This window comes from Lepus europaeus, chromosome 19 (assembly GCF_033115175.1).
Source record: "Lepus europaeus isolate LE1 chromosome 19, mLepTim1.pri, whole genome shotgun sequence".
In the NCBI taxonomy this organism is placed as follows: Eukaryota; Metazoa; Chordata; class Mammalia; order Lagomorpha; family Leporidae; genus Lepus; species Lepus europaeus.
This window is the reverse complement of record NC_084845.1, coordinates 65,738,986-65,749,971: the sequence shown is the minus strand read 5'-3', so window position 1 is coordinate 65,749,971 and position 10,986 is coordinate 65,738,986. Positions and strand designations below refer to the sequence as shown.

At 44.2% G+C, this 10,986-nt stretch overlaps 1 protein-coding gene across 1 annotated transcript; it reads right to left on the bottom strand.

The window, feature by feature from the left end:
- Positions 1–203: 203 nt before the first annotated feature.
- DYNLRB2 (dynein light chain roadblock-type 2) lies at positions 204–9,875 on the bottom strand. Its single transcript, XM_062176779.1, has 4 exons — positions 9,794–9,875; positions 7,931–8,006; positions 744–911; positions 204–435 (listed from the first exon to the last, which is right to left on the bottom strand). The coding sequence occupies exons 1-4, from the start codon at positions 9,794–9,796 to the stop codon at positions 392–394; spliced, it is 291 nt and encodes a 96-aa protein (XP_062032763.1). The 5' UTR covers positions 9,797–9,875; the 3' UTR covers positions 204–391.
- Positions 9,876–10,986: the final 1,111 nt, after the last annotated feature.

Below are 10,986 nucleotides of genomic sequence, written 5' to 3'. Positions count from 1 at the left end.
ACCTTCTACTCCCTTGTAGCTTCCACAGTGCTCTACTGAGTCTCCTGGGAAATGTCATGGAAATGGGCAAAGTTATACTTCTAAACTTGGTGACAACTACTTCTAGACTAAAAGATCTATCGCAAGGAAGGCTGTGTTCCCACTGGAATCTTTCAGGTTTGTGTATTATAAACTATACATATACATACATATATATACACACACCAGAATTTATTATATAGCTAAAGTACAACTTCACAATACAAAGGGGCTAAATGAAACACATGGAATACTTTAAGTGTAAAAATAGAAAAGAATTTCCAAAAGATCAGTTAGATTGGAATATAATTGCAGTAATCATTAAAGTGTTTTCAACCCAGAGTCACTGGGACAGACTTGGCCACAGTAGGTCTTATTCACACGGATTCTGAATGACAATCAGAAGATATTCCTTGTCTGAGGAGAGACATGGACAAAATTAATTCACCCTGAACATTAGATTCAATAATAAACATTTCAGCTAGTCTGCTGTTTTCTTTAAAACATCATAGGGGCCTGGTGGAGACCAATGGTTCCGCTGCCTGGTTGCACATTGAAATCACCTGTGGAGCCTTTAAAAATTACCCATACCCCCCACCCAGCCCCAGGAAGACTGTGATTTCGTTAGGCTGGGGTAGAGTCCCAGGCCTGGGTAATTTTCCTTAAAGTTCTTCAGTTCTCCAAGCAGAAACATGTTTTAAATAGGAAATGAAATGCCAAATTACCTGGTGCTACCATGATTTCGTGTTTCCTTGATCTGATCCTAAGAAAGGTTAGGTCATTCTGAGGATCAATGTCGCGGACTGTGCTCCTGGCTTTCATGGTCAGCTGATGAAGAAGACCTGCATATTGGACTGTGGTGGAGTTGTCCAGGGTCGTTCGGATTGGAATGCCTATCAAGAGATTTAATTTGGGGTTACATTGTTTTTTCTGATTATAAAAATTCTATGGACATTGTAGAAAAATTGGGGAAGACTGGTAGTTGTAATAAGGAAGAAAATAACGATAGCTAATCTTACTGGCATCAATATTAGTTTATTTCCTTCCTATCTTTTTGTTTCTGCCTAAGGAGACAAACTCTATTGGGTTAAACCCATTATAGTATTTAGGAACTTACTGCTTTTTTCTTCAATTAAATTATATGGTGACCTTATTGACAATCTCATCAGCATTGATTTTCATTGATGCACACTTTACTATTGTACGGACATATCACAATATAACAAATCCCTTATTCTTTGGTCACTTGGTACTTTACATCTGGGACAGCAGATAGTGTGATGAGTACTTTTGTACATAAATTGTTTGGAAGATGTTAATTGATTATTCCAGTCCTAAGTTAACATATTTTTATATAAAATGCATTGTTTCAAGTGTCCCATCAACATTGGATCTGTTTTGAAAAAGGCTTCGTCAGGGACATGGTGCTAGTTAGTCTTTTTCCTGGAGACAATAACATAAAGCAAATCTACTGCACATGCAAGAGTTTATACGAAAATATAATAACAAAGATACTGTAGTTTTGCTGTGCACTCCCTGGTTTGCATTTTTTCCTGATTTAAACATTATTAAATTTGGCTACTTGAGTACTCCACTGTTTTATTCTATGCATTTCAAACAGAATCTATTAATTTAACTGGAAAATTCTAGCCAGACAAATATGCAAGTATAATTCAATTCAGTTCAGATCAATCTAGCTCAATTCCAGCCACCCAGTTACAGTGCCTATTATGTAACAGACACAATGGAAGACATTTTACATTTATTTTATCTAATCAGAGATAACCTTTATATTATTCTGAGTACTCCCAGATACCCAGGAGATTCAAAGGATTTTATTTGCAAATATGCCTTTAATTTAGGTGGACACATTAAGATGGATTTGGGATGGCTGTCAAATTCCTTAGGTACCTGAATTATGACCCACTGATAGGCGAGTATAAGACGGCTCATGGTTTTTCATCAGAGAATGTGACACCAGAAACTATTAAGTAAAGTGAGCACTTTCACGAGAGGTTCAGTATTACAAACTTCGGATTTTGTCAAGTTTTCATGAAACTGTTAGAGACTATCAATTTGGACTTCAAAACAGACTAATGTATTTTTAAGATAATGGCTACTTCCAGAATAGGTCTTGAGAAATAATATGAAGAGAATATTCACAGGGGAACCATTTCAATAAATGCGGTATTATATAAAATACCTTGTTAATTTTGCATTATTATCTGTTGGCTACTTTTCCCACAGAAGGCAGTCAGCTATCTTTCTCACCTGACAGAAGGTCATGAGGCACGGATTTTTAACAAGCATGAAACAAGTGTACCAAGCATTCAACCTTGGAAGAGAACTTTTTGATGAATAGTTTTATTTTGCATCCTAAATGATGACTACCTAAGAAGTCTGCATTGCTCAGTGTCAAAACAAGACATACAACCAGAATAAATTATTTAGAATGCAGATGACAAGATTATGAATCAGATGCTCAAGTTTTTTAGTCAGTCTGCTCATGATCCAAGCCAGTAAATACAAGAACTCTAGCCTTTCTGAAAACTACGTGTGCCCTGTGGAAACAATTGGAGTTCTTCATATCTACCACAGGCACTTGAAAAAAAAATCAGTCAATAAATATCTTTAGAGTCCTTGCTTGGTATAATGTGCAGTAATGAAAAATAATTGTTTTTTTTTTTTTTTTTGACAGGCAGACTGGACAGTGAGAGAGAGAGACAGAGAGAAAGGTCTTCCTTTGCCGTTGGTTCACCCCGCAACGGCCACTGCGGCCGGCGTACTGCAGCCAGCGTACCACGCTGATCTGAAGCCAGGAGCCAGGTGCTTCTCCTGGTCTCCCATGCCGGTGCAGGGCCCAAGCACCTGGGCCATCCTCCACTGCACTCCCGGGCCACAGCAGAGAGCTGGACTGGAAGAGGAGCAACTGGGACAGAATCTGGCGCCCCGACCGGGACTAGAAACTAGGGTGCCGGTGCCGCAGGCAGAGGATTAGCCTATTGAGCTGCGGTGCAGTCCATGAAAAATAATTGTATTAAAAAGTCATTTTAGGGGCCTGCCTGTGGTGCAGTGGGTTAACACTCTGGCCTGAAGTGCCAGCATCGCATACGGGCACTGGTTCGAGACCCGGCTGCTCCACTTCCAATCCGGCTCTCTGCTATGGCCTGGGAAAGCAGTACAAGATGGCCCAAAGTCCTTGGGCCCCTGCACCCACGTGGGAGACCTGGAAGAAGCTCCTGGCTTTGCATCGACGCAGCTCCGGCAGTTGTGGCCAATTGGGAGTGAACCATCGGATGGAAACCTCTCTCTGTCTCCGCCTCTCCTCTCTCTGTGAACTCTGACTTTCAAATAATAAATATTTTTAAAAATGTCATTTTAGCCCATGATGTAAAGGTCACCTCTCTCCATCCAACAAGCAACCATTACTCCCAGTTTCTTAGGTATGTTTCCAGAGAGGGTCTGGGTCTGTTTAAGAATCTACATGTTTTGGTCTGTATTCTTGAATTACATAATTTTCTCTTCTGGGCCTTCATTTATTTTCATTTAATATACTTGGGAAACTATTCAAATCAGTACACACAATGCTAAATCACTCATATTACTGGCTGAATACTAGTCTGTTGAAAGGATGTTTTGTAATATACTGAAACAGTCCCCTGGTCTGACAGATGCTGAGGCTGCTCCTAACCTTTGACTTCGGTAACCAAGGCCATGGATTATGTCCCTGTGCTTTCACATTTGTATACATACGTAGAATAAATTCCTAAAACAGATCCAGAATAAAATGTATATGAATTTAAAAATTTTATATTGTCAGATTTACAGCACTACTTTAAAATATGACTTTATGATCCCGGGAAGCTGGTACTCATTATTTCAGTGTGTCATCTTCAATTGTTCACTTGTTCTTTGGCTAACATATCATATTTCAAAATAAAAGGAATTGGGTGAATGGCTGATAAGAGCTAGTTAAATTCAAATGATGGATTGTTAAAAATGCCAAGAATATTTACAATTAAGAGACTATGGGTGGCTGGCGCTGTGGCGCAATAGGTTAATCCCCTGCCTGCAGTGTGGGCATCCCATATGGGTGGGTAGTGGTTCTAGTCCCAGCTGTTCGTCTTCAGATCCATATCCCTGCTAATGGCCTGGGAAAGCCGTAAAGGATGGCCCAAGTGCTTGGGCCCTTGCACACACATGGGAGATCTGGAATAAGCTCCTGGATCCTGGCTTCAGATTGGCCTAGCTCTGGCTGTTGTGGCCATTTGGTGAGTGAACAAGCAGAAGGAGACCTTTCTCTCTATCTCTCCCTCTCACTTCTGTAATTCTATCTCTCAAATAAATAATAAATAGACTATGGAAATCAGGCTTATACACAGAAAAATGTATGGCAGATATGACTGCTTGGAATATATTTTTTATACATATATATATGTCTCTAACTCAGTGATCATTGTGACATTGTTGGAAACAAGGCAAACTAGGGAAACCAATGTCAACAAAGAATCTATTCCAATCAAAAGCTATACTATTTAGCACTGACAAATTGATGAATCTACTTTCTTGTCATGCGTAAGTCTTTTTCAATAACTGAAACTAAAATGGAATATGATGAGACCTAAATGAAGGAGCACAGAAGGTCGAACTAATTGTAAATATAATCTAAAAATACGTTAACATCATTTGCTCAGAATTAGTAGACCAAAACCCTTAGTAGAGAGCAGGAACACGCAGACACCACCGTCTTGGTTAAATATTTTTGGTATCAGATTTCAGGGGCCTTCTGCAAGCTGCAGTGCAGTAAATGGCCCCTTCTTCTGACAGGTGACCGAGGTCGAGTGTTTAATTTACATTCTGGTCACAGAGTTTATACCACATGCTGGTAACAAACATCCTTGTCATGTACTCTGGTTAATAATAATTTGGCCATAGAAATAAGTCCCTCATTTATATTTTTGTGAGAAAGGTTAATATGACTTTCCGGTAAAAACTCTTGAGTTTTCAGAAACCTTGAAAAGTGCCCTGAATCCATATACAACCTTATTCTGGTAGAGGTTAATTAAAAGTTAATGGTTATTAAAAATAACACTTGTCGCCTGTGGATAAGAGAAGTGTTAATTGAGAAACCTCAGGAAAATAAAGTAAAACTCACTTTTAATCCCACCACTCAAGAGATAATCACCATCACGTATCCATGTATTTTAAGAGCATGTGTGCATCTGGCTATATAAATGATTAAAAAATGCTGACTACTGCTTAGTTCTTTACTTTTTTCATCTACTGCTGTGAGTAGTTCCCCAGGACACTAAATATTCTTCCATGTTTTAGAGTCATCTTCATCAACTAAGCATTGTATCATTAAAAATCTCCCTATTACTGGGAGACTTATTTTCTTATTTGTGTTTATTATTTATAGGATGCATCAGTGAGTATCCTTGTACTTAAATCTCTTCTTCATCTCCTCCTTGGGAGGAGTGGAATCAGAGGTTTAAAGGTATGGGTATTTCATCCAGACCTTTGGTGTGCATCACCAGGACTACACGTTTTACACGAAATCTTCCAAAGAAGCACATTACGTGAGTTGTCCTGGGTGCCATGGGCAGATGTTCCTGTACTGTGCTGAACAATGTCCCTCTAAAATTCAAGTCTAACCTAAAGCTCAGAGTGAGATCTTATTTGGAAACAGAGTCTTTGTAGGTGTAATTAGTTCAAATAACATCATCCTGGATTAGGGCCCACCCTAGGGTCCTCGTAAGAAAACACACAGGCCAGCTCTCTGCTGTGGCCCGGGAGGTAGTGGAGGATGGCCCAAGTGCTTGGGCCCTGCACCTGCATGGGAGACCAGGAGGAAGCACCTGGCTCCTGGCTTCGGATCGTCGCAGCATACCAGCCATAATAGCCATTTGGAGGGTGAACCAATGGAAGGAAGACCTTGCTCTCTGTCTCTCTCTCTCACTAACTCTGCCTGTCAAAAAAAAAAAAAAAGAAAGAAAAAGAAAACAGACACAGGGAGAATACCATGTGGGCATGGAGTCAGGGACTGGAGTGATGTGTCTTTAAATCAAGAAACTCCAGCTCTGACAACCACCAGGAGCTAGGAAGAGGCAAGGCAGGACCTTTGTGCAGCATCTTCAAACACAGCATGACCTTGCTGATGTCTTGATTGCAAGTTCTGGTTTCCAGATGCCCAGAGAGTAAATTTCTGTTATTTTCCAGCATGTGGTACTTTGTTACCTCAATAAAAGGTAGCTAACACAGCATGTCTATGAAATCAGGAAGATAGCCCATCTTATGGAGTATGGGAGAGTTTGAGCAAATACATGGAAATAAAATCAGTTCAACGAGGTCCAACCACTAGCATCTAGCATCGGACTGATTCCTGGTATGTTTAGCATAGATCTTGACTTAACTTGTAAGGCTGATCTGAAATCCTACCTCTCTCTTGGTCACTCAGACTGGCTGAACTAATAACAAACACACACACACATATATGAGGGGGCTTCCAACATTCATGGAAAAGAGAAATTGATAATTACAGTGCAAAATTATTTTGAAATATATGCAGAGCTTTTTCATAAGATGAATTTTCCATGAACTTTTTGAAGACCTAGTATCTGTGTGTGCAGGGGCACTGAGTTTTTGTATTATAAAATCAAATTTCTTATCTATACATCAATTCAAACTTCCCACATTTTGAGAGATATTTAATTAGAATTCTATTAAGTGTTTGGCTAGTGTGCTGAGCACTTGACAATTATTATCTGATTTAATTCTCACAAGCACCAGTAAAGTAGATTATTTTCCTTTCTTAATGATAGAGAACTGAAGGTCCCAAGGTTGGTAGTTACACAAATATTTACTGATGGATTTTTGCCCAGCTACTGAGTTGGTAATATGTCAATTTGATGACTGCTCCATGAATTTTATGAAGTAGCTATTCTTATTTCAACAAATGCTCTGGAATTTCTGGCACCTCTTGCCTTGACAAATACCTGAATTAGCAATGAAACCAGCAGGAACCTTTAAGAGGTCACCACCATAGCTGAGCATGGAGCACTGTGCCAGAGAAACGGCTATGTGCATTCTTAATAAGGGTTGTGCAGTGAGTGTACGTTTCTGGTAATTACAGATTTCACAGTGGGAAATGTGTTGGCCCTTCTAGAAGGACATCCACAGAAACTATGCTATAAATGATATTAAAATTAGGTCTCCAAGATTTTTATTAAATACAGTAAAGGAACAATTTCATTTAAAATGAAGACCAAAACTCTATACCCTGTATAATGTTAAAACCAAACTGACACAATGACAGGGTCCTTCTCAGTCCTGGAAGAGAATTACCAAAGCTCTAGAAAGTCCACGGTGTAGTCTTTTTTAGGAAGACAGATATTTTTTAGCCATGTCTTGTTCATATTTACATCATTAGCTATCAGCAGAGCATTTGGCATATGATAGATATTTGATATGCAAATGCAATTTTAGTTTCTTTTTTTTAAAATTTTTTTGACAGGCAGAGTGGACAGTGAGCGAGAGAGAGAGACAGAGAGAAAGGTCTTCCTTTTGCCATTGGTTCACCCTCCAATGGCTGGCGCGCTGCGGCCGGCGCACCGCGCTGATCCCAAGGCAGGAGCCAGGTGCTTATCCTGGTCTCCCATGGGGTGCAGGGCCCAAGCACGTGGGCCATCCTCCATCGCACTCCCTGGCCACAGCAGAGAGCTGGCCTGGAAGAGAGGCAACTGGGATAGAATCCAGCGCCCCGACCGGGACTAGAACCCGGCCCGCCGGCGCTGCAAGGCGGATTAGCCTAGTGAGCCGCAGTGCCGGCCTTAGTTTCAGTTTCTTAAGACGTTTGTGTTGAGGCTCCTGTTTGGCTCCTGCATGTCCAGGAAGCAGCCTGGGATATATTTACCTTCTGCATTCACAACCATCGTTCCAATAACCCCTTTGTGGCTCTGGATCCTTTTAAGGGTTTCTTCCACCTCTGCCTGCAAGAGATCAGGATGGCAGTAAAGCACAGGGGTCTTCGTGGTGACCTCAACCCTAAGGAGAATGATGTTTGGAAAGATGCCTAGTTCCCCATTGTCTTAACCTAAAGTATTGGGTGCTATCATCACAGATTTTTGGAAGACAGCTTGAAAATTGTCATATACACTTACACAAGACCGTCTTCCCACAACTCTGGCAAATCTCTCGATTTGAATCCTTCCAAAAACAGAGAGCTACCTGCCTCAAAGGCCCTTACTCCATTTTTGTCTCTATTTGCTAGAAAAGACTAAAGTGCACAGAAGTCTGCCATAGATCATTGTCCACATATTTCTTTATAAACATTTAAAAAATCCTTTTATTATGGTTCTTCAAATATTTATAGAACCTGAACATGACATCCCTCTGTCTAAAATGGGCCCTTCATGAGAAATGTTATTTTCATTAATGATATCTAATTGAGAGTTTGGATGATTATATTTACAGAAGGATAATCAGTGGAATATGCATATTCCAGGATTCTCTCAATGACTGCTTGGACCATAGCACAGACTGAATGTTTAACTTGAATAATTATGATGCAACTCTTGTGGTATTTTTAAATTTATCTTTGTGAATGAATTTTATGCATACACCATACAGTACCCGTTTTTCCCCCTCTCTGGAAATGCCAAAATCAGGAATTCAACCATTAATCTCCGGGGACTCTTGTTGAAGGGTTGTTAGATTCTTTTCCATCCAACACTGCATGGTGAATGTTGTGTTTCTTCAAGACAGTTCTCATGTTGCACCCAGTGCAGACACAAGCACGCACTTCCTCTGTTTCACCACCATGGCAGCTGTAATCCAAATTTCAGGAATCCTGCGAACTGCATTCCTGAGTTCGGCTTTTCTGAATACCATCTATATTATGTACCTAGCGTGTACCTGGAATCATCTCCCTGACAACAGTTTACCCAAGTACATTTGAAGAGAAAACCGTACCACAAATGGAAACTTGGCGTTTTTTACAAAGAAAAAAAAAAAAAAAAAAAAAGCAAAACAAAGTGAATTAGGAGTATACGGTTAAATTCTACTTCATCGGAAAGCTGTGAGCTTGAGGTCTGCTCTTCTTCGTGTGGAATAATGGAAGCTGCCGAGTGGTGATGGTACTGAAGGCCTAACAGCGCCAGAAATTTCGCCCTGTCCAGTTCAAGGGCGGGGGTGACTTTCTGAAATGCGACTTGGCCGGCTAAGCGGCGTCTGCGGGCGTCGGCACCCGGCGGCGCAGCTCGGGCAGGGGAGGCGCGCTGCGCTGTCCGCCACCGCCGGCCACCTCAGCCACCAGCCCGGCCCCCGCTTCCCGGCCTTTCCCGTCGCAGACCCTCTCCTCAAGGTCTCCGAAGCCTCCGAGCGCGCCGTTCACACCGCTACTCCGGCCGCCCCTCTCCCGCCCTGCCTGCCCCGCTCTCCTCTCCCCTCACCGCCCCGGCTTTTTTTCCCGCCATCTCACCCCATCCCTTCGCACACTCGGTCGGCTCCCGGCGTTTCTCACCGCCCTCAGCCTCTCTCATCCCCTCAGCTTCCGTCCTCCCCTTCTCGACGTCCGCGCTCCCCAGTACGTTTCCGAAATCAGCCCCCCACCAAACACTGAGGGGTCTTCCTTGTCCTCCTCAGGGTCTCCCCCTCGCCCCTCCCGGAAGCTCCCGGAGCCGCCGGCCCTGCTGGGCCGCCCCGGGCTGGGTGGGCTCCAGGCAGCAAGGGCTGCTGCCAGTCGGAGCGGCGGGGCGCGGACGGAGCCCACTTTTACCATCGCGCGGGCGGCGAGACTCTCCGGACTCCGGCACCGCCGCCGCCTCGGTGTCAACAACGCTTCCCGCCGTTGCTAGGAGACAAGGGAGGCGGTGACCTCCGGAAGCCTCGGGGCCGCGCCTGCGCGCGGGGAGATGGGGCAGCAGCCGGGGGGCGGCACTTCCGCCCTGACCGCGGCCGTGAAGCCTCCCGGCTGCCGTAGGCGAAGGTTGTGGAGCGCGGCCCGTGGGCGCCTACCTGGGGTTCGCCCAGTGGTGCGGGGCTGTGGAGCAGAGGAGAGGCCTAGGGAGTGGGCTCGCTCCCCGCCTGTGTTATTCGTGCACTCCTTTAGGTACGCGTCGTTGTGGCAGCAGCACACACGTCGCCGGCCCTCTTCCGGGCCTAGGGCGTCGTGACTGAGGAACACGCGAAGCAGTGGTACCCACGAGGGGCACGTGTCCAGGGGCGGATAAACAGGGCCCGGGCTGCTGTCGCTGTTTGACCAGACTCAAGGCCTCAGGGTGCGTCCTTTAGCACGCGCAGCCCCGCTCCCCCATCCCCACTTAACGAAGAAAAATGGACCCCACAGTGACGGGTTCACCCCTGTGTGTCGTGTGTGAGAGAGACTAATTTATAGCTCCTCAGCCCCGAGTCGGCAGGGTAAGCGACGTCTCACATCCTAAGCCCTCACCCGGCAGCGGCACCTGTACTGCTTTCAGTTCAGTGGAAGTTGCCCCTTCCTTTATCAGTACTTACGTTAAGTCCGTCAGAATCGTGCTGTTCTTCCCTCAGCTGTGCTGAGTTAGCAGGAACTGGAAGTGGTACAGCTTGGAGGTTCTACACGCTGCCCCAGAAGAGCCTTCCGCTGGGTATAGAAGGAACAGAAGTTAGAGGTGGCGACGGTCGGAAGTCGCTTGAACTTTTGGAAGGTAGCCTAGGGGTGGGGGGAGAGGAAGATTTTGTGGCAGGTGGCCTGCTTCGAAGAAGACGCACACTGATTGGATACCAGTTGTAAGGTGGGAGTGTATCTCTGTTGTGCCCAGATCGTTAGATCCCCGCAGAAACCCCCAGAGAGTCAGTCACACCCAACTGCAAAAGCAAGGTTTATTCTGGAGTACCAGCTGCGACAGGGACCCCATCCAACCAGCTGGCGCAGCAGAGGAAGGAGTGAGGCCCCGGTCTTCGGGAGAGTTTTTGGCACCATGCTATCAT